The sequence below is a fragment of the Lactuca sativa genome, chromosome 2 (genome assembly GCF_002870075.4).
Source record: "Lactuca sativa cultivar Salinas chromosome 2, Lsat_Salinas_v11, whole genome shotgun sequence".
Taxonomy (NCBI): Eukaryota; Viridiplantae; Streptophyta; class Magnoliopsida; order Asterales; family Asteraceae; genus Lactuca; species Lactuca sativa.
The window spans coordinates 28,099,645-28,124,477 of record NC_056624.2 but is presented as its reverse complement, the minus strand read 5'-3'; the positions used below and the strand labels follow the sequence as shown (position 1 = coordinate 28,124,477).

Sequence of the window (24,833 nt, the reverse complement as noted above, 5' to 3'; positions counted from 1 at the left end):
CTGAGCCATGGGGAAGTCTAGTGGTGGCTGAACCACTTGGGGAGAGTCTAGGGAAAGGGTCCTCCTCCATGGAGGAGGTACTATTCATTATATAGGGGACAATTAGGTCAGGCCTTGGGCCAACCTAATTCAGTCCCAACTAGCAAGGAGTTGGGCAAGGCCGCCTGGAGGCGCCCGACGGGGCTGGCGGGTGCGCACCAGGAGAGGATGACAAGGGAATGCCAGGCGAGGGAGCGCCTGGCCGAGCCAACAGGAGAGTCCCCAGCAGGGCTGGCAAGGGAGTCCCCAACAAGGGATGGCAAGGGAGTCTCCAGCAAGGGCTGGCAGGAGCGCGTCAGGCCAAGCTGGTGCGCTAGAGCAGTCTAGGCCAGGCTAGTGGACCATTCTTCATCAAGTCCCCCCAGTCTGGTGTTATTGGTACGCGGCCAATGACATCATACTGGAACTAGTCATATAAGCCAACAAGAGAGTCCCCAGCGAGGCTGGCAAGGGAGTCCCCGACAAGGTTGGCAGGAGAACGCCAGGCACGACTGGCGGGAGCGCGCTAGGCTAGGCTGGCACGCTAGAGCAGTTTGGGCCATGCTAATGGACCATATCTCATCAAGTCCCCCCCAGTCTGGTGTTATTGGTATGCGACCAATGACATCGGACTGGACTTAGTCATATAAACTGTGCGTCGTCAAGTCCCCCTAGTCTGATGCGATTGAGTTGCTGACAATCGGATCGGACTAGTTAAAGCACCAAAACATTTAAATAATAAAGAGAAATGACCGAACCTCGCCCACGAAAGCCGTGGGGTTATGCGATGAGCCAAACGCTGCTTGAGTTGATTTGATTCTCCTTAATTGAGAGGAGTGCGAGCCGATCGGTGAGATGCAACATAATTGTTGTTGCGATCGTGCGGACCGAGGCTGCTACAGAGTGTTACGCGACATTGATGTCGGTGGAATGTCGGACCGGGGTAGCTAAGAAGCGTAAGCTTGCCATTCAGTCCCTGAGACTATTATCCGACGTGATTGTTGTGGTAGCCATGTGAGATGGGATGCCACCAGTAACCATCTACATAGTCTGCATTGCGGCGTACTAACCCTATCCCCCCCCCCTTTTCTTATGGGAGGCAAGGAATAGATTCCGAGAGCTTGGCGACTAGGTCGCTTAGCGAGGGTCACGTAGTAAGACTATTGTCGATAGCCAGACAATAGAATTGTTGAGGGGTAGGCAGTGAGGCTATAGGATGGGGTTGCATAGCAAGACCATTTCTGAAAGCCAGGAAACAAAGATGTCGTGGGGTACATGACGAGGCTACAGGTACGCAGCAGGACTATTTCCGAGTGCCAAGAAACAGAGGTGTTGTGGGGTACACGACGAGGCTACAGGTAAGGTTATGCAGCAGGACTATTTCCGAGAGCCAGGAAACAGAGGTGTTGTGGGATCATAGGAAGCAGGGCTGCTGTCGGGATGACCTTCTTGCTGGAGAGTATCTTCATAATAGCAGGTTGTAGTGTGGATAACACTTCATCTATCGTCCGAGCACAAGAGAACCATGATGACTGTGAGAGAGGAAGCGCCAAGATCATGGTGTGAAAGAAGCTTGTGATGCGCGACTTATGATGCACGCCTTAGGAGAATAGCTTGGGCTTAGCAGCCAATGATCATGGAGGTGTCATGCGGGAAAGCCTCGCGTGGAATGGATCGGGCTTAGCTGCAAGTGATCGTAAATAGATCACGTGAGAGAGCATCGCGTGGAACGGATCTGGCTTAGCTGCCAGCGATCGTAGATACATCACGCAGGTGGGCATCGCGTGGAACGGATCGGGCTTGGCTGCCAACGATCGTAGATAAATCACGCGGAAGAGCATCGCGTGAAATGGTCGGAGCATGTTGCTATAATGGAGTCGGGCTGAGAAGCTAGGCGACTCAAGGCGAGAGTACTGAACCTCGCATGCAGAGCTTGCCTCTATAATGGAGTCGGGCTGAGAAGTCGGGCGACTCAAGGCGAGGGTACTAAACCTTGCATGCGGAGCGTTCCGCTATAATGGAGTCGGGCTGAGAATCCAAGCGACTTAAGGCGAGGGTACTGAACCTCGCATGCGGAGCATGCCGCTATAATGGAGTCGGGCTAAGAAGCCAGGCAACTCGAGGCGAGGGTGCTGAACCTCGCTTGCGGAGCATGCCGCTATAATGGAGTCGGGCTGAGAAGCCAGGCGACTCAAGGCGAGAGTACTAAACTTCGCATGTGGAGCTTGCCGCTATAATGGAGTCGGGCTAAGAAGCCAAGCCACTCGAGGCGAGGGTACTGAACCTCGCATGCGGAGCATGCCACTATAATGGAGTCGGGCTGAGAAGCCAGGCGACTCGAGGCGAGGGTGTTGAACCTCGCATGCGGAGCGTGCCGCTATAATGGAGTCGGGTTGAGAAGCCAGGCGACTCGAGGCGAGGGTGTTGAACCTCGCATGCGGAGCGTGCGCTATAATGGAGTCGGGCTGAGAAGCCAAACGACTCGAGGAGAGGGTGCTGAACCTCGCATTTGGAGCTTGCCGCTATAATGGAGTCGGGTTGAAAAGCCAGGCGACTCAAGGCGAGGGTACTAAACCTCGCATGTGCAGCTTGTCGCTACAAAGGAGTCGGGCGGAGAAGCCAAGCGGCTCGAGGCGAGGGTACTGAACCTCGCCTGATTGGGCATAGCACCCTACCATCTATGTGTCTAGATCATGTGACCAGTCTGAGTTAAAGCGGAATGGTCCCTGATGCTTTGCTGCATCGCTAGTCATACTAATAAATGATGCCTCGCTGTCTTGACTATTTGCGGAGAGCTATGTGGGGGTGCTACTTAAAGCTTGATAGTGTAGCTACCGTCAAGTGGTGCATAGCGAGACCGCCGTCAAGAACTGGTCAGCAGGGCCGCTAAGGTCTGGGGAGCGAGCTGCTAGTGATAGGTGGGCAACGCGACCACTGAAAGTTGGGCAACGAGACTACCGAGGGTTGAACCGCGGGGTTTCTCTTTCGACCCAGAATATTAATATCACCTCAGGAGTGCACTATCATGCATAACATCAGCTCTTCATGTACTTTAACTCTGCCCCTTTGGAATCACTCATGCATGTTGTCGTACCAACACTCCCCCCCCCCCATTTTTTCCTTTAGAGGAGGCGAAGATGGATGCATAGCCGCTGAAAGGTGAGATACATAGCTGCTGGAATGAGCTAGGTAGCCCAAGTACTAACACAATTGGGTAGCACAGTTGGTGAGAGCTAAGAAGCGCAACTACTAGGAGTCAAACAAAGTAGCTGCTGGCGGTTGGGCTTTGCAGCTGCTGAGCTAGGTCGCGTCGCTACTGAAGGTCAAGTTGTGCGACTACTAAGAGCTGGGTGGCAAGACTAGCGGGGGTTGGTCAACATGAATGGTGAGAGCTGAGTAGCAAGACTTCCCAGGATTGGTTAGCACGGCTGCTGATAGCCGCGCAACGTAATTGCTTACTACTATTTTGAAATGATTTACTAGTAGTAGCAGTGTACTACTCTTCCCCCTCCCTTTTTTTATATTTTTTTAGAGAAGCGAACATATTCTAAAGTGTATTTGCTAATTGCTGACTTTTGTCTTGTAATATTGGTCTAATTTATTATTGTTAATAACCAATATAACAAGGAGCACAACTTAAGTCATGCAGCCCATTTATTCATTAAACGATCCAACTGCAAAATGATAATCCATGTTCGAGTTGTGGGCCCAGCAATGAGGTAGCCCGCCCAATATGGGATTGTTGGAGTTGCTTGCGGAATTTGGGCTGCTTTAATTGTTTTATAGGCAGCCTAGATAAAATGTATGAGGAGCCCAAATTAATTGTTATAGCTCAAACACTACAATACAGCCTGTTAGGGTTTAGAAGTCGCAGGCCCGAATTCTACTTTGTGTATGAAATGCATCAGGTAAAAATATCCCGATGGCTCTTCACTTTCACGCTTTGGTTTGAGAAAATGCCCAAAAGGAGGAAATCGGCCACCGCTGAAGGAAATCGGGGCAATCATGCGGCTTCCGGTGATATTCTACTAGTCGTCGGGTGGCGATCTCAGCGATGATTGGCTGGCGATTTGAGATCGTCCGGTGATCAGAGCTCCTGGTAATTACTCACCAGGGTTCGACGAGTGTAGGGCAATTAATCAAGTATGAGAGCCGACAATTTAACCGGTTAGGGTAGCGATGGTCGAGTGGTGTCGCTTGTATTGCAGGGAAATCGACAGGGGTGTGATGGTTACTGTTGGCAGCGACAAATCAAGAGTGGTGGGGCTGTGATTGCTATGGTGCTTTCATTAGAACAAGCAATATCTCGAAAGTGCTTCGTCATTTGTTGGAGGAGATCAGAGCGGAGGTGGGTGGCGCGTTAGTTGTGCTACTTGTTGGGGGTCCATCGGCGAGGACGATGGTCATTGGGGGCCGACAGGTGGTTCGTGGCTATGGCGGTTCTGCAGTGGTCGAGCAGCGGCACAGGGCTCCTCGCCGGATGGTAACTCTAGAGGGGTTGATTTGCTATCTGTTACTGAGCAAAAACACTGATTGTAGCGGTGAGTCAGTGACCTATGGTAACATTGGTCTGGTTTTGTTTATTGGTGGCACCCACGAGCTGCTGCTGTTGAGAGGGGGTGGCGCAGTGGTGTTTGGCGCTAGAGTCATTGTAGTCGGGCTGACCGGTGGCGCTAGCATTGACCGGCAATTGCAATTGTTGATGAGGAGTTTTGTTAACTGCCCAGAAACGTGTTGACCTGGCCCCGACTTTTGTCTTCTCTGTTCATCGAGCGTTGGACCATGTGGGTCCCATACGGGTTTTTAACTTTTGGCTGATGGTGTACAACCTGTACACCCTTCCCTCTTTTTTTTGTCGGCTTCAAAGAAACAAACTGTAAAAGTCTTGTAATTTCTTTTCTTTTGCTTGAAATGAGCATTACTGTAATTCTCACTTTAACTGGGTTTAGGGTAAAACTGGGTTTAGGGTAAATGTATTTTTGAGGAAAGATAATTTTGTTGAGAGGAATAAACGGGTTTTGTTGTTATGAGTTTTATGAAATGGACAATATGCATAGCTGTATGTACAAGAAATATAGTTGGGTGTACAAACAACTGTAAATGGAATGAATGTTAACATAGAAGACCTTGACTAAAAAGGATTTTCTGATAATATGAACAAAGAAAAAGGTAAAAAAAACTCATGAAAACTTATTTCTTTCTCAAGCTTCTTAAACAATCAGAAGTGAAGGATTTTCTGAAAACATGTGATCTGAAGGTGGTGTAAAACCCATAAAATATTCTCCTCTTCTCTCTTTCTTTTTCTTATTTTTGAAGGTTTTGTACAAGCCATACAGGTATATGTACAAATGGTTATTACAGAAAGTAAAAAATATGTAAAAATATACACGAAAATGCACTACTTGAAAAAGGTTTTCTGATAATATGTTAGCAAAGGATGAGATAAAACTCATAAGAAGCTTCTTTCCTTCTCATCTTTCTGAAAAAACCTCCAAATAAAAAACAAAAATGGATTTAGTAAATTATTTTTCTTAGAACACTTTTTTTTTGCTTCTCTTCACTCTTCAGCTTGCTTAACAAGCTTTCAAAGTATGAACAAAGAAACAGAGTTGAACAGATTTTCGTTTTCCCTTTCTAAACTTCTGGAAAGAAAACACCATAAATATAAACAAAGGTGGAGTATAAACTCAAAAACTTGTAAAATTTTCTTTCCTCCCCAACTTGCTAAATGGGTCACTGAAAAGAAAACGAAGCTAATCTGAAAAGTCTTTACGAACTTGAAAAGTGTTTGAATGAACAAAAACTAGGGTAGATCCAAGGACCTTGTCTTAAAACGAAACAAATCCATAGATCTGAACAAAAACACTAAGCAGATCAGGAGATCTGAACGAAAAACACAACAGATCTTGAGATCTGAGCTTAAAGGTAACAAAGATCTACAGATCTGAACTGAAAATGGAGTAGATCTTGGCAAGAGCCAAACGGATCTGAAAAAATGATACTAGAAATTAACAGATCTGAAGAAACCTGAGCTGAAACACATTAGATCTGAGGAAAAACGAGCTTGAAACCAACTGAGGCTTTTGCCCCTTGCTCGAGTCCGGGATGGCGCCAAATGATGGAACATCAACCTCCGGCGAGTCTTCTGGTCCTCTGCTGCGGCGGATATCTGACATCACAATCAGAGAGACGCGTTAGAGCTGCCCCAGGGACTGTGCCCCGGGAGCGGGCTCCGACGGTTAAGTTAGATCAGCTAGAAGATCTGAGATGGTCCTCCATAGCTGGAGAGAACCATCTTGGTGCTGGTGGTGGCTGACGGCGGCGGGTGGCGGCTGAGCCACCCGACCGGAGTATAGTGGCGGCTGAGCCATGGGGAAGTCTAGTGGTGGCTGAACCACTTGGGGAGAGTCTAGGGAAAGGGTCCTCCTCCATGGAGGAGGTACTATTCATTATATAGGGGACAATTAGGTCAAGCCTTGGGCCACCCTAATTCAGGCCCAACTAGCAAAGAGTTGGGCAAGGCCGCCTGGAGGCGCCCGACAGGGCTGGCGGGCGCGCACCAGGAGAGGATGACAAGGAGTGCCAGGCGAGGGAGCGCCTGGCCGAGCCGGCAGGAGAGTCCCCAGCAGGGCTGGCAAGGGAGTCCCCAGCAAGGGATGGCAAGGGAGTCTCCAGCAAGGGCTGACAGGAGCGCGCCAGGCCAAGCTGACGCGCTAGAGCAGTCTAGGCCACGCTAATGGACCATTCCTCATCACACATCATAATAAACAACCATTGGTTATCAGCAACCCTGGGGATTATCAGCAATCTTAGTGGGCGTAAAGATGGCAAAAAAATTCGTACCTGATGGGTACCCGAAACCCTAACCCGAGTTGACCGGGTAAATCCCCGATTTGACCGGGGATTGGGATGGGTATTACCCAAATGCAAAAAATTAGGGATGGGGATGGGGATGGTTTATGGGGATGGTACCCATACCTTTACCAAAACCGACCCCAATGGGTACCCGATATATATATATATATATATATATATATATATATATATATATATATATATATATATATATATATATATATATATATATATATATATATATATATGTTTTTATTTTTAATCAACCCATAAATCATAATGAATAGAAAGTAAGTTAGTAGTCATAGTAAGGTTTTTCAACAATTAAACATGTAATTTTTGGAAGACTTTTTTTTTTGCAAAAAAATGGTTTATAGTACTTTTATTATTTCTATTAGTTTTTGTTTAGTTGGCTAATATATAAAGATACGTTATTTTTCATAAAAGTTCAACACTTTGTAATGGGAAAAAAATACTCGATTACCCATTGGGGATCCTCGTTCCCTATTGGGGATGGTGATGGGGATGGGAACGGGTATGGGGATGGAGATGGAGATTTTTAATATTCTAACATATTTTTCACATATAAAAATGTTTTTGTAAAAAAAAAAATTGTTTAAGAAATGGTTTTTATATAGAAAAAATAAGGTTTTTTATGTGAAAATATTTTTTTGTAGGAATATTATTTCATTATGTAAAAAAAAAAAATATATCTGAAACTAAATTTTGAAAATAAAAAGATATAAAAATACTAAATTTGGGATGAATTCATAAGAAAATTTTGAAATATGGGCCAAATGTATAAATTTTAGACTAAATTTGTAATTAAGTTAAAGCCTATAAAATATTTTTTATAGCGTGGTTTGTAGAAAAAAAAATACCCTTTCATTAAACCTTTACAGGCCTATAGGCTACAACTTCCCCATATCAAACCCAGATTTACCGACCCGTTACCCTAAGGGTAAACTTTTCGAAACCCACCATCCTCTCAAGATCCGAAATAGCCCATATGAAGCATAAAATATGAATTTATTTGAATTCGTGCTATTCAGTTAAAATCAATTATCTTTGGTCTTAAGTAACTAAATAAGGCCAAGATAGTCCATGTGATGATCGAGGTTGACCGATCAAATTAAAAAGAGATGACTTTAAATGACACTATGGAGTTTGAACACGGAAAGCATCAAGTCTAGAGCCAAACAAACCGGTGGGTGTGGACAACAAGATGCAACACCACCTCATATGCCACATAAGCAAATGGTGTTATAACACCAAGTGTGGAAATAGGCAACAAGATACAACACCAAAGAAAAAAAAAAAAAAAAAAAAAAAAAAAACAAAAAGTTGGTGTTCCTCCCGTTTCAATTCGTCACAACGCCAACGAGATTTGCCATGACAAGATGCAACAAGTTGGGGGGGCGGTGTTCCCCGTGTCATAACGCCGTTGAGGGGTGCCACCTCACCCCTCGTTGCTTCTCGTTGGACCCATACTGGATGGTCTTAGAGGGTACAAATTCAAATTTGGTGGGCCCAAATATCTTTAAATCAAGAGTCATACGTGCTTTTAATAGAACGCCTAAAAAGGATGATAGCGGAAAGAGAAATTTACTATAAAGTCTCTAAATTTTTTACCTCATATATTCAATTACGTCATTATGTAATTTTCTTTTCTGGCTAAGTCTCGTAATCATATTCGCTTTAACTCTTTTTACCTGGTCAAAAGTTCATCCACTTTCAAAATTTACACTTTTGGTCCAGTTTTTTAATTTAATTAAAAATTTGGTCCAAAATTTATACATTTGGCCCAGATTTCAAAATTTTCTTATGAATTCATCCCAAATTTTGTATTTTTACATATTTTTTTTTCAAAATTTAGTTTCAGATATGTTTTTTTACATTATCAAATAATATTTCTACAAAAAAAATATTTTTACATAAAAAAAACTTATTTTTTCCATATAAAAACCTTTTTTTAAACAATTTAAAAAAAACATTTTTATATGTGAAAAATATGTTAGAACATTAAAAAAAAAAAAAAAAAAAGAAGAAGAAGAAGAAGAAAACATAAGTAAGAAACAGTGTTAACATACTTTTTTTGTAACACCTAGAATCTTGAGGAGAAGTTGTTGGGAGAAAAAACTCTTTTAGGGTTGGACACGGCGTTTTGGTGGAACTAACACGACGTGTCTAGATTTGAATAAACGTGAAGATTAATGGACCAACACCACGTGTTGTGGTATCCAAACACGGCGTGTTGGCAGCTTGGAAGGAAACCCTAATTTTAGGGTGTTGCACCCTATTTAAAGGCCCTAAGTCCTCATGGTTGGCCTCCTTACTAGCCTCCATTGTCACTTAAACCCTAATTCATCCCTTAAGCTTTCTTTGTGGTATTCTTGAGTCTTGAGTGGATTCTTTTGGTTATTTTGCTCATTTCTAAAGGAAGCTTTGAAGATTTAAAGGTGCTTAATTTGGAAGGAAGGTCATAGATCCAGAATCTCTCCATTTCTTGCAATCTCTTTGAGGTATCAAGTTCATACCTTGACTTGTAGATGTTTAGATCTCCTCATTTTGTGTTTTGTTGTGTTTTTTGCCCCTTTTGGGTTGGATAAGGTGAGAGGTCGTTTTGGGGTTTTTTATTCCAGATCTGAGTTGAATTAGACCCCTTGAGCTTAAAGGTGAAAGCTTGTTGAGAAGAATTGGTCCCATGCATGCATTAAGTTCCTTTTTAAGCTTAAGAGCTTCATTTAGGCATGCATAAACGTAAAATTGGCAACTTTACATGGTTTTCTAGCTCAAGGAGGTCAAATCTATGTTTTAGGGGTTATGTCTTAAAGGATTTAGTGATTATCGGTTAAGCCCTTGCACTATTAAGCTTATTGATTGAGTTTTGAACCTTTTGGGTAGTCCTAATGGATAAAGCTGGAAACTTTATTAAGATGTTGAAACTATAACACCCCAAATTTCAAATGTTTAATGAAGGGCCAAAAGTGTAAATTTAGGAAAGGGACTCGACGAGTAGGTTCGCTTACTCGCTGAGTCGGAGTGGGATTCTGTCGCGGTTTAAGTGGCCAACTCGCCGAGTCGGCGGCTTGGGCTCGACGAGTTGGTGCTGAAGAGAGAAAACCTTAATCCTGGGGGTTGTGCCCTATATAAAGCACATTATAACCCACCCTCAGCCTCTTTGCTACCCTTTTGAGATCCAGAAACCCTAAATCGTGAGTGAGAGCCCTTGGAAGCAATTTGGAGCCAAGAAAAGTGATTTTGGTGGAAAGGGGCTTGAAGATCAAGAGGCTTGCTGCAAAGGAGTGGTGTAGATCTGGGATATACTTTAGTTGGAGCTTATATTGGAGGTAATAATCTGTTGCTAGGGCTCTTTTGCATCTAGGTCTATTATCCTTTGAGATTTGGGGCATTTTTGGTATGATTGAGAGCTATTTCAAGTTAGAGGCTTAGATCTGAGGTTTGTACTTCAGATCTAGGCTTGTGATGGTCCAAAATGTCATAAAGCTTCTGTCTAAGAGTTATTGCTGAAGCCTCTTTATCATAAACCCTATCCCTAGAGTGTTTTGGGCTTATATCTCCTTGGTTTCACGTAAAGTTTGCAACTTTATGTGAGGGTTAGGCTGTAGAAGAGTGGATCTATAGATTAGAGTCCCTGCATGGCTCGAAAAGCCTCTGTATAGATTGAGAACTGAAGAGACTCGGCGAGTCACATGGGTGTACTCGATGAGTTGTATGAGCATGTGGACTCAACGAGTTGGAAGAACAACTCGGCGAGTCTGTTGAAGATTGCCTTGGACTTGGCGAGTCTGTTCTTGGACTCGGCAAGTCTGGTCGTAGAACCCAATCTCTTTTGGTTAAAGCTTTGGATTAGTGAGTCGGTTGGCGACTCAGTGAGTTGGACAGGATGGATTTCCGTGATCGTTGAACTCGACGAGTCTTGGGGCGAATCGGCGAGTTGAGTCGTGTTATGGGAGTTTTCTGAGTATAAGAACTCGACGAGTCGACGGGTTGACTCGGCGAGTAGAGTCAACTAGGAAGGTTGACTTTGACTTTGACCAAAAGTTGACCAGTTTGACTTCCAAGGGTATTTTGGTATTTTTGGAATTGGTTCTTTGGTAGTGTTCTGTAGTGAAGTTCGTGTCGGTGGTCGGAGCAGATTGGTCGTATCTCTTCAGTCGGCAACAGGTGAGTTATCCTCACTATATCGACAGGGCCTACGGCACCAAGGCCGGCCCTTTATCGGATGGAAATCCGGGTATTGTTTGTTACGTTATTGCTTTGCTAGATCTGCATCTCGGTATATAGGGTAATGTTATATTAGTGACCTGGTTAAGGTCGGTACCTGGTATATAGGTTAATGTTATGTTAGTGACCTGGTTAAGGTCGGAATCCTAGTTAGGATGTTGATATGCTTTGTGATTTGTTAGACTGTTTATCTGGTTAAGGATTTGTTATGTGATTAATTATTTTATGTGCACATGGTTGTTTGACCGAGGGGAGGGGGGTTGGGTTGAGGCGGGTCCTGCTTTGTGCTGTAGGCCAACATACCCAGGGCGGACCGGATATTCCAAAGGCCCAACAAGTGGTCCGAATAGGCTGAAGGCCCCAAGAGGGCGGACCAGACGTGTCGAGGCTCGGAGAGTGGACCAGGCCGACTGAAGGCCCGGTGTGGGCGGACCAGTCATACTGTAGACTCAGAGAGTGGACCAGGTGGATTGAAGGCTCGATGCGGGTAGAACAAACACACTGTAGACTCGATGTACATGGCTAGACTCGAAGGGTAAACCAGGTGGACTGAAGGCCCGATGCGGGCAGACCAATCACACAGTAGACCCGATGTGCATGGTTGCTCTATTTGTGATATGTTATGAGTGTGTTTATGTGTGGTTGGTATTTTGGGGGTAACTCGCTAAGCTTTCGGGCTTACAGTTCAGTGTATTGTTTCAGGTACTTCTGGAGATCGTGGCAAGGCGAAGGCGTGATCGTACCGCTCTTCATGTTTTATGATTTATGTGATATGGTTCTGGGGGATACTCTGATGTTTAAACTATTTTGAAAAACAAGATGTATGACCTTAATGGGGTATACCCGAATTACCCACTTTTTTGTAGAGCTTGTACTATATAGAGTCTGTACTATATAGTAGGTATTTGACCACGCTTAAACTAATTATCATTATTGTAAAACATGAATCTATTTATTATGCTAATATGACACTAACAATATTAAAAATAATTGTTTATATATCATCATGTTCTTTAAAACTTAATTGTTTTCTAGATTATAGTTTTTATTGCAACTAACAAACTAATTATCTTGACGAAACTTCATAACATGACAAAACTTATGGCTATAATTATCTTAAACATTTTAAACTTTTAAATTAAGATCTTTAAGTATTTGTTTTTTTTAACATCTTATTAGATTAGATTAAGTAGTTAAAAATTACTTGATATCTCACTTTTTATTGACTAAAAAATCTCAATGTTCAAAGCTTGAGTAACTTCGTTTATGTCTCGTTTGTTTATATAAACAAGACTAATAAAGCACGACGTATTTATTTCATTAAATTTATTTTCCAGTGAAATTCAAAAAAAATTATATATTTCAGGTAATACCCGAATTACCCAAACCCGACCCGATACCCGAATTTAGTTTGGGTAGGGTAACGGGTATTTTTTCTAACATTAAAAACCGAAATTACCCGACCCAAATTACCCGAAACCTGAAAAAATTACCCGATCAACACCCCTAAAATGCACCCTTATCATTTTTACAAGATACAGTTCTTATCATCTAAGCTTGTATTTAACCAAGATCAATAGACAACATTAAACTCATCACCAAATAGTAAACTAATATATCCCTCATTAGTCTTGAGCCAACTAAAATTAAATCAAGTAAATGGAAACAGATTCCATGAATAGCAATAAAGCAAGACATTAGTTCAATGCTTTTGGTAAAGAGTAATAGAAACAAACCATAAAATCCACCACCTGAATTTAAAAACGAACCAAAAACCAAACCATAAATGCAACATGTTGACAAGAGTCGCTGTAGATGTAATGCACTAAAAAATGATACTTGACAGGAAACTAATCAAGAAATATAGAATCATGGAGAGTAGATATATCAAAAACGAAAGAAGTAGATCTGATGTGTTGCCTTCAAAATGGAAATTGAGAGATGTTGTAGCACCTCCCCTCACTCTCAGCAGGTACTACCCAAACAAGACTCTCAACATAATGCACAACTTTATCTACAACATTTAGAGGACACGGATTTTCAAAGTTTTTAGGCTTTGCTACAATTGGAGCATACAAAGCAAAACGATCAATGTCGACTTGAAAAAGGAACTCATTGTGTAACGTGAATCCATATGGATAAATAGCACCATCAAACTGTGAAAACGCATGAAGCTTGACCCATGATTCAGCCACCCCATAATCATCCATCACCCACACCTCACAATCACCATCTCTAACCCTTGACATCACACAAAGCTTTCCAGCTAAAACTCCAAATACATTCCATCTGTTTTGATCGTGTTGTAGTATAGAATCTGGAAGAGATATCACACTAAACGTCTCTTCACCCAAATCAAATGCCACTATCCTTTCTAACTTCCGCTTAAATTTAGTATAACAAAGCCAATGAAGTCGGCCGTTATAGCCATCTACACAAACTTCGGGTTTACGCTTAATTATTCTCATATTCAACGGAAACCTTTGAGTAATTAAGTCCCATGAACCCTTTCTCATGCTATAAACCGCAACTTGTGGTACAAGGCTTGTAAGCTTAACAACTTTGTAATCATCAGCATTGGGATCATACCCAAATCGAAAATTGGTTTTTGTCTTAGAATCACCCGAGGGGAGAGGACATGGTGGGAGAGTTAACAATGCCGATAGAGAAGGGTTCCAAACGTAAATTGCATAATCACGGGAAGGCAAAGAAAATGGTCCGTAATTAAAGCATATCAAGCCATTTATAGATCCAATGACATTGCCATGACTATATTCGGATTTGGGTTTATCTGGGAGTTTGAAGAAATTACTCGGTTTGAGTTTGAGATTAGGAGAACGAGATGGGTGTGCTGTGAATGGAAAGGGGTGTGGTGTTAATGGAGAGGGGTGTATGAATGGACTATGGTAAAAAGAAAATACTCGGCTGAAGAACAAGAGAATCTCATCGTTGTGATGGATAGAGTGATGGAGGTGGGATTTTATGAAGGAGGATTCGGATAAGAGAGCATTCCAAGATTTACATACGCACCTCATTTGAGCAAGTTGTTTGGCCAATAATCGGATGAAAATGTTAGATAAAACTTCACGTGGGAGATTCTCCATAGTCGATTTCAAGTCTACTTTTTTCCTTAGCGTTTGAAAATTTTCTGTTAAGAGCTGCAAAACAATTGACACATTTTTAACTTACATATATTAATTTTCAACAAACCCAAAAAAGAAAGATTTAACACATTTTAAACTAAACATATCGATTTTGAAGTTTCAACAAACTCTTACGTAAAGACTAATATAAATAGTAAATATGAACACAATATTTTAAACTAAACACAACTCGGAAGGAAACCTCCTAACAACAGAATATATGAAGAATTAGCTTTATATGTGTTGCTTTGTAGACATGGTAAGTTAAGTTGACTTCAATGCCTGATTGTTAATTAGTTCATGAAGAATTGTCAAGCTAGCTATAAAAAGAGATACCTACTTTTAGCCTTGAGTTCTTTTGGATCAAGACATAAAATCTACTTTATAGAAACATAGAGTTTTGCAGAGGTTTCTTCTTGTGTGGAATCTTGCATGGGAATTAGAGATAATGTTCTTACTTCTTATTTCTGCATTTTCAGTTTTGTCATCACTAGTTTAATTTTCATCATTCATTTGGTAGGTTTTATTAAATTTAGGGCTTTTGACATCAATTTGCCAACCCAATATTAGTTTTGCTTTTTGTATGGGAATTAGATCAGTTTTTAGGCTATTCCCAATCCAATATTAGTTTTGCTTTTTGGTGATAAAATATTCAACTGATTGGTTTACACGTTAAATTTCTAGGTTTTCACCAATAAAGATGGAATTAAAGGACACTATTACGTTGTTCTTGGTGACAAATGTTTTCTTTACTTGCTGGATTAATCGATTTTTTACATGAATCATAACAAAATTAACATTGGAGAAAATCGGCGAGACATCTATAGAATAAGACTGTGAGAGAGTGACGGAGATATACCGCGAGAGGTGGTGACAGCAAAGATTTGTGAGATCACTGGCGCAGAGCGGCGGCGGTTGACTTTTTATATTTTTTCTATTTTTTTAGTTGATCTGTTGACTTTTTATAGATATTAGGTCATAAGGCATTTAGGTTTTTTAAACTTGAAAGAATTCTTATTTCACGGTGTTCTAATTTTTCCGCAAAATAAGCTTAGCCCCTATTTTGGTATTCAAAGTAAACCGGTTTTATTTTAACCGGTGCAACAAAATAGAATCCCCTTTTTTTTAATTATTTGTTCAACTAAGATCAGAAGGAGTGGGCGTGCTTCAAACCACGGTTCCACTATATCATCACCCAAAACACCATCCTTTCACTGCGGTTTTTACCGCACTTTCTCTCTCTTCACCTAAATAGTGTCGCACTCCCCATTCTCTCCCTTCTCTTTTATTTTCTATCTTTCTCCTCTCTCAACCAATCATTTTCTTTCTTTTCTCTCTCTTAACCATTTTCCCACTCCCTTGCTGAGGTATCAAATTGATGAAATGAAAAAAAAATATGAGTTGGCGTCTATATGGCATAAGAGGGAGTGCGGTTTCAGTGGCACCACTCCCTCCAGCCTAATGGCCTGTTTGATTATACTGATCGGTTCGGTAACAAGTTTTTGTCTAACGTTTCCGTGAGGTTGTTTGTTTTGCTATCTGATCCGGTCCACATCTTTGACTTGATCCACAATAGTAGTAGTTGATTCGATAGGTCTGGTTGGTTCTTTGCACCTAGTTTTGGTGTAGCATCTATATTTCGATTTATCCTCTTTTTTCAAAGATTTCATAACCAGACATTGAACCCATTTCATATAATGGGAGTTGCTGCTTTGCTATGCGTTAGTGATGGTGCTACCGTAAAAAATACTTTATTTGAAGATGGAAAAAAAGTTAGACTGAGAAAAATCTTTTGTTTGCCCTTCTCCCAAAATACGTTGTACTCCTTCACATCAAAAAAATAAAAAAGGAGTTGATCGAGAAAAATTGCTTCCTCCTCAAACACCAGCCTCCTCCTCCAGCATTGTCTTCCCACTACAACAAAAAAGAGCATTACCGATGGCTAAAACCTTCGATAATCCGTCGGTGATGGGTTTTACCAACGAAATTGCAACGGAACCAAATCTCGCGTTATATTCTTGTCGCTAAATGTTTGCAACGGATTTCCAACGGCTAGGACAAATTTTAGCGACAGATTTTTCCGTCGGTAATTAGTAACGAGTTAGCGGCAGATCTGGAAGAGCCATTAATTTCATGGAATGTTTCTTCACCCAAAATCGAATGCAACTATTCTTCTTAACTTCCAATATGAATCAGCATAATCAAACCAATAAACATGGCCATCATGACCATCTACACAAAATTCATTACAATGCATAGCCCTTAAGATTTTGATATGCGATGGAAACCTGTGAGGGATTAACTGCCAGATACCCTTTCTCATGCTATACACCTCAACTTTGTAATCAACAGTTTCTGTACCAACATCGATATCAAGTGTTGGATATGGAGATAAGGGTAGTTAGTCATCTGATTTGGGATCATATCCAAACCGAGTAGGAATTTTGTTGTACTCAGTATCAAGGGGTTCTCGATAGTCGTTGGTTGGTCCCATTCATTTATATTTAATGCAAATATTCTTTAAACTCCAATAACGCCAACTGAATCAGCTTTGCCATGTTAAATCTGCATTTACCTCATTAGACCTAATTGGGTTATAATAAATTAAAGATATCTAAGAATGTGAATTTTGTATGTTCAGTTTTTTGTTCTTGAAATATTAGGAGATGTATTTGATCACCAAAAATTAAACGATGCCACAAAATGGTGCTATTTAGCATCTTTATTTCCACTAAATAATGTTTTGGATTATCGTTAATTTAGTAATTATCTAATCTAAAGTGTTGTAAGAAAAAATAATTGGGCTTGGATAAGTTGCAACTTGTAGAATGTTTTAGCTGACAAGAGGGTCTATGTGATCTTGATGTGAATGTCAATAGAGAGATATTAAGGATTTTCCGCATGTTTTCAAGATATGCATACCCATTTATGCTTTCTCAATTCTTTCAATGTCTCAACAACCAAAAATTAATATAAACAATAAGGTTGGTAACTTGCAAATAGAATTTGGTTCTAGTCTAGAAGAAAAGTTATTTAGACTGTCATTTTATAACAAATTGGGGGTTTTTTATTATTGGTTTTAGGGTACCGATTCGACCTACAAATCAAATGTGAGAATTTGTTGAGTTTATTGTACACCATTTCAATGAAATCTTTTTCGCCACCAACGGATGACTCTTTACTTGTTGAGTCTTAAATCTCAATGGGAGATTATCAAAGAGGATGTGATGAGCTTTGTCAAACACTTTGAATATTCTGGGACTTTAATTTGTGAGGAGTTGCAACTCATCCTTTATCACCTTTGTCCTGAAGACTAAGGACCCTCATTGTACCTTAGTTGAGGCTAGGCCCATGCAAATCACTAGCAAAACATTAGGGTTCTTGTTCATTTTGGTGTTATTTTGAGTACTATTAATCAATATGAATAGAAGCTTTTGGTTTTGTTTTTAGTCAATGAATCTTTTTACAAATCAGTTCATAACAAAAGACAAACTACTATAGGCCAATTACCAAAATCCATACTTGTCCTTTTCTACAACCATAAGTCTTGGCCATAACTAACTCAGATTATACACAAATAATTATAAGAAATCACAACCAGGGCTGGCCCAAGGGTTGTTCAAGGAGTGCTTATGAACGGCCCACAAAAATATAGGGCCCAATTTTTATTTTATTTTTTTTGATTTTTTTAGGGTATTTTTAGATTTTTTGGATATATCATATGAGAAAGGAAACGACACAAGCACAGCGGGAATTAGAAATCAGATGAGCTAGAATCAATAACTTTTTGGGAAAAGGAAACGATGTTTTGGAGGGTGTTTGGATAAATTAGTTTATAGCTTATTAGCTTATTAGTGGTGAGAGAAAGCAGCTTATCTCCACCGCAATAAACTGATTTTTAATGTTTTTTATCCAAACACTTAAACTTAGCTTATAGCGGTAGGGATAAGCAATAAGCTATAAGCTCCCTCTTTTTTCCCTATCCAAACATCTTGGTTCTCGATGATGATGATGATGATTACAATTTAAGCATCAGGAAGACAAGAACTAGTTGACGATGGCTAGCTGTATTCTACTCTTCTTATTTCTTATTTGCTTAAATCAGGAAGAAATCAGTCAAAAAAATCTGTAATCCTCGATAATCAGAAAGAAAACACAAAATCATAAGCTTTTTAGTTCATACCTTTTTCTTCTTAATTGTTCAGTGAATCAGAATAGGGAGCTAGGCTTCGAAAATCTAAAGCAAATTGAAATCGAGAGTGAGGTTTCTAAAACCAGAATCTTGGATCGTGTCTAGGAACGAAAATCAGAAGGTGTTATACATTTGTTATATCTATTTGGTATATTTCTAATGTTGTTTAGGAGTATTTTTTTTATTCTTTCTTTTCTTGTATCCAGAAGATTAAAGCAACTTTGATTTTGGAAGTTTCTGATTTTAAGATTGTCTTGACGTGTATAAAAACAACAGTATTATACATTTTTTTTATCAATCTGATACATTTCTTATATTATGTAGAAGTAAATAAGTTTTTTTCCATTGTTTCTTATCCGTATTTTCAGGAATTCATAGGCATTGATGCAACAATTTGTTGACTTTAAATCCCTCTGTGAGGCTTAGAAGTTTCTAATTTCAGATTTTTTTTGAAATGTCAAAAATTAGATGGTGACTTCTTGATTTCCAGTTTTTTATTAGAAAAAAAAAAAATCAAAGTTTTCTTTTCTGATAGTGTAATATAATTCTCTAATTTCATTTCTGATTTTTTTTTCAGTTTTAGACAAGGTGTTATACTTTGCTACTTGAGTTACAATGAATATTATAATGATAGTTGTTTTTGTGTAGAAGCAATTTTTTGTGTATTATGTTGAAGAAGATCATAGTTTATGTATTTTTCAATAGAATATGAAAAATTATAATCTTTTTGCTTAAATTTTAGGTTTTTTATGTTTTATGATCATTATTTTGTTGAATTACACAGGGCCTTCATAATCTTGAGGCCGGCCCTTATCACAACAAGTGTCTTTTATGAACACGACCTCTTAAAAAGCTTCACACTATTTTTGTGAGATTCTAAGAAAAGGGGCTCAACCAGACTCTTAACCCATCCCGAGCCCAAAACTAACACATGTAACGGGGCCTAGTAGAAAAATCTATTAAGTCTTATAATCGGGCCTTCATAAGTAGTCATAACTCTGAGCTAGCTAGCCCTTTTAATTGATTTTTCTCTATAAACTTTTTTTTTAAATATATACAGTATATAAAATATTTAACAAAGATTTATTAATGTATCGACTAATAAAACTGTTATTTGGCTTCTTTTTATTTAGAGAATATAGTATGCAAACCTCTAGTGTTTCCACAAGATATGAGTTTACATAACGAAATTTATTTCATTAGACTTCACCTATACATATTGGTCTAAGAAAATTAAACATGCTCCTTGAATAGAAAATAACGCTATACACTAAAGTTAAGTAGTCAACATAAACCTAATTCTGAAAAATATTATCAGGAAAGTAAATATAAAAAAAGATAGTATAAGTAGAACCAGTATCTTGGTTATTATTTCCCTTGGCCCATTATCCATCCTGTTGATGCATGTTTTCAATTCTGCAAAGTTATCAGAGATGTTGAAAGAACTAATCTCAGGTTTAACAGGTACTATCCAAACAACACTGTCCGCGTACTCGAAAATTTTGATCATACCCATACGTTTAGCCGCAGTATTGATGATTTTAAACTTTGTCATCATCGGTTTTTGGATCAAACCCAAACCGGATATCACATCTGGTGGAATAACTATAACCAGGGGAAGGAATAGAAAGTGGGGGGATATTTAGCATGGTGTTGAGAGAAGGGTTCCAAATGTGAACAGAAAAATAGTCATATGATGTGTGAGAAAAACAGATTAGGCCATTAACAGAACCTATAACTCTACAATATCTGGGGATATATCGGGAGTTTGATGAGATTAGTGAGTTCGAGATGGGGAGAACAAGTGGAATGTGCTGTGAATAATCTCTTCTCAAAAGAAAATTCTTCGTCCATGAACACCAATAGAATTTTATTGTTGTTATGGATGGAATGATGCAGGTGACATTTTATGAAAGAGGTTTGTGATAAGAGAGCATTCCAAGATTTAGAGACACACCTCATTTGAGCAAGCTGTTTTGCTAATAAACGGATGAATATTTCTGATAAAACATCTCCTGGGAGGTCATCCATGGTCACTTGTTGCTGTGGTGAAGCCACTTTCGGGTATCAAAGGATTATGGTGGACCAAGTTTCAGTTGGCCGATCTTTTTTTGAAAGAAGGTATTCGTCATTCAAGCACGAGATTCTGTTTTGGATTGTTAAGGAGGGAGAGATCTCTTTCCTTTTTATATATTTAGATTTATTGATTATTGATACGTGTCTCAGTAAAAGAAAATTAATTTTCGAAAATAAGTTCAAAGATAGTGACAGATGCCCATAACTCCATTTTAGAAAAAACATATTTAAAAGTGACCATAGCCCCCTTTTGCCAAATACAGTAATACTCGAAAGTGATGCAAAATCAAAGTCAATCTTCATTAATTAGGCACCATGCCATATGTGCCTATGTGGTGCCCAAACTGATCAGTTGTACCATATTAAACATGGCTAATTAACCTTTAAGTTCTTTCAATACTTCAAATTGACCATTGCCCATTATGTATGTATAGATGTATGTTGGTAAACCGATGAGTTTATTTGCAAAAAAGGGGCAGTTTTTTAAAATATGTTTGCTCTTCACAAGCCTGTATCTTGAGTATGGCAATGAAATAGTACCAAAGAAAAACATAGCACAAAACTTCTTAAAGCTTAGAGCTTTTTATTCAGTGAATTGTAAAGGTCACACCTCAACGTACATCAGTATTATCTATTTAAACTCGAAAAAAATGCTCAAAAACTGCAACTAACCCAACTAAACTTAAGACTCTGACTCATCAGCCCACATGGCTTTGAATTATTCGATACAAAAAAACGTGACATAAAAACAATTTTTGAATTACTCCATCATTTTCCTCCTTAATTCAGAAATCATACCTTCACTACTCCAAGGAGACTTCGCATCTCCTCAAACTTCAATCTTCCTAATGACTTGGTTAGAACATCAGCCTTATGTTCCTTGCTACAGACATGAGTGAGTGAAATGTCCCCATTCTCAACACATTCTCGGATGAAGTGGAACCGGATATCTATGTGCTTACTTCTGCCATGGAAGACTGGGTTCTTCATTAAATCTAGTGAAGATTTGTTTTCAACCTTCCTCTCAACAGGTGGCAACTTCTGTCTGGTTATCTCACTGAGCAGTCTTCTAAGCCAAATTCCTTAACAGACTGCCATGGTGGCAGCCATAAATTCTGCTTCCACATGTAGAGATTGCCACACACCTCTGCTTCTGTGATACCCATGTGATAAAGTTTTCATTCATGTAGAACACCATACCTCATGTGCTTCTTCGATCATTGACATCATTTGCTAAATCACTATCAGTGTACCCATTTAGTGTGACATTTCCCTTTCCTTTTGAGTACTTCAGCCCAAAGTCCAAAGTGCCCTTTATGTACCTTAATATACCCTTTACTACTTGAAGGTGATTCACAGTTGTCTTCTCCATAAATCGGCTCACAATTCCAACAACAAAGGATATGTTTGGCTTGGTATGAGTTAGGTACCTTAATCCACTAACTATGCTTCGATATTCTGTGGGATTCACCAGTTCACTTCCATCTTCTTTCCGGAGTTTAAGCTTGTGTTCCATAGGAGTCTTTGTGGGATTACAATCTTGCATACTTGTTTTGACAAGCATGTTTTTGGCATAGGATTCCTGTTTCAGGGTAATCCCATCTCCTTTTTGGTTCACTTCAATTCCCAAGTAATGAGTCAAGAGCCCCAGATCACTCATCTCAAACTTGGTATTCATGTCCCTTTTGAACATCTGAACACTTTTATAGCAGCTTTCTGTCACAAGCAGGTCATCTACATACACTCCTACGATCAAAGTGTTTCCATCATACCTCTTGGTGTAGACTGAGTACTCATGGGCACATCTCGAGAAACCAATGCTTTTCAGGTGTCGATCCAGGCAAGCATTCCAAGCCCTAGGAGCTTGTTTGAGCCCGTAAAGAGCTTTAGATAATTTGAGCACCTTGTGAGCTTGGCCCTTCTTCTGATAACCTTCTGGTTGGCAAACGTAGACCTCTTCTTCTAGGTTTCCATTTAAGAATTCCGGTTTGACATCTAGATGGTGAACCTTCCACCCGTTTGAACCTGCTAGAGCTAGGATGAGACGTATTGTATCAATTCTGGCTACTGGGGCAAATACCTCATCGTAATCGATCTCATGTTTTTGGACGTACCCTTTTTCCAAAATCCTGGCTTTGTGTTTGACAATTTTCCCATTCGGGTCCTTCTTGAGTTTGAAAACCCACTTCAATACGATGGCCCTGCGATTCTTTGGAAGATCGACCAGACGCCAGCTATTGTTTCTTTCGATCGATGCTAATTCTGCATCCATTGCTTCTCATCATTCCCTTTTCCTACTAGCCTCAAGATACGATGTGGGTTCTTCATCGTTTCGTATCATCATAAGTTCTTCAGGGGGTATGTGAATCTCATCTGTGCTTTCGTACAGGTCTGTAAGCAACCTGAACCGCTTTGGGGCACCACCACTAGTCGAGCTAGAAGCGATGCTCGTAGTCGCTGACTGAATCAATGAATCAATCATGATCGGTGAATTGGGTGTGACTGTGGTATTTTTGGTATCGGACTAACCGATGGGCTTACTTGTGGGTGACCCGGAACATTGGACTGCTCACTATCAGCCCAAATAGGTGATGATGACCCATTCTCTTGATCTGGTGTGTCTGGTACCCATTCTTCTTCTTCAACATAGACTTCTCTAACTTTATCGAATCCTTCGACTGTGAAACTTACCCCCGGTATCGCTTTGATCTTTTCGCTCTTCTCCCATGTCCATCTCCGATTTTCTTCAAATACAGCATATCGAATTACGTACATCTTCCCAATGTCTGGGTCCAGAAGCCTATAGGCTTTTGACCCTTTTTCTTACACCTAGATGAACCAGGGGCATGCTTCTGTCTTCTAGTTTCCTCAAATGCCCTTTGACAATTTTCATATGGACTATGCAGCCGAACACCCTAAGATGTGCTACATGTGGCTTTCTCCCAAACCACATTTCATAAGGAGTCATATCCTTCAAGGCTTTCGTGTGAGTTCTGTTCAAGACATAAACAGAGTACGCCACAGCTTCTCCCTACAATACATTAGGCACAGACATTATCTTCAAATTGCATGTCACCATCTCCAATATAGTCCGGTTACGTCTCTCTACTACTCCATTTTGTTGTGGAGAGTAGGGAGTCGTGTAATGTCTCTCCAACCCAGTTTCTTCACAGTACTTCGTGAATTCGTTTAATAGGAATTCTCATCCATGATCAGTTCTGAACACCTTTACTTTTTCCCCTGCTTCTATCTCTACTTTGCTTCTAAAGTTCTTAAATACTTGTAGAGCTTCATCCATAGATTTCAGCAAGTATACCCACATCACCCTACTAAAATCATCAACCATCAACATGAAGTATTTGTTACCAAAGGGTGTTGGAGGAGTAACCGGCCCACATAAATCACCATAGACCAACTCCAGCTTTTTCTTTGCCCTAAAGTTCGTCTGAGTTGGAAATGGGTTCCTTGCTTCAATCTCTACTTTGCTTCTAAAGTTCTTAAATACTTGTAGAGCTTCATCCATAGATTTCAACAAGTATACCCACATTACCCTACTAAAATCATCAACCATCAACATGAAGTATTTGTTACCAGAGTGTGTTGGAGGAGTAACCGACCCACATAAATCACCATAGACCAACTCCAGCTTTTTCTTTGCCCTGTAGTTCGTCTGAGTTGGAAATGGATTCCTTGCTTATTTTCCCACCAAACAGCCTTCACATGGGTGTGAGGGAATCTTTATCTGTGGCACTCCTTCGATCATCTTCTTATCAATCATTTGTTTCATTTAATTGAAGTTTATGTTCCCCATTCGCTTGTGCCATAGCCAAGTTAGATCATCGGATTCTGCAGCAAGACACACTACAGTAGCTTCTTCCAACTCTATTCTACAGAGTCTATTTGTTGATCTTCTCACCTTCATGAGTAGCTTTCCAATTGAATCATGAACCCATAAGAATGGATCCTTGATCTTAATCTCGTCTCCACCATTTGCTAATTGGCCCAGACTAATGATGTTGCTACATAGATCGGGTATGTAATAAACCTCATTTAGTTTTCGACACCCACTATCCTTGCATTTGAAGACTATGGAGCCTTTGCCTTCAATTCTCACCTTCGATTCATTGCCAAATTTCACAAAGCCATGGATTGATTCGATTAAGCTTCTAAACTTAGTTTTATCCCCAGTCATATGATTATTGGCCCATGTATCCACCATGTGCAAGATGACTTCTGAGAGTTACCATGGATTCTCAATTGAGGGTTGATATTCTCTTCATTCAGAAACACTAAGCTTCCAT

General features: G+C 40.0%; 1 protein-coding gene across 1 annotated transcript; it reads right to left on the bottom strand.

The window, feature by feature from the left end:
* Positions 1-13,043: 13,043 nt before the first annotated feature.
* LOC111917855 (F-box/kelch-repeat protein At3g06240) lies at positions 13,044-14,225 on the bottom strand. Its single transcript, XM_023913490.2, has one exon. The coding sequence runs from the start codon at positions 14,223-14,225 to the stop codon at positions 13,044-13,046; it is 1,182 nt and encodes a 393-aa protein (XP_023769258.1).
* Positions 14,226-24,833: the final 10,608 nt, after the last annotated feature.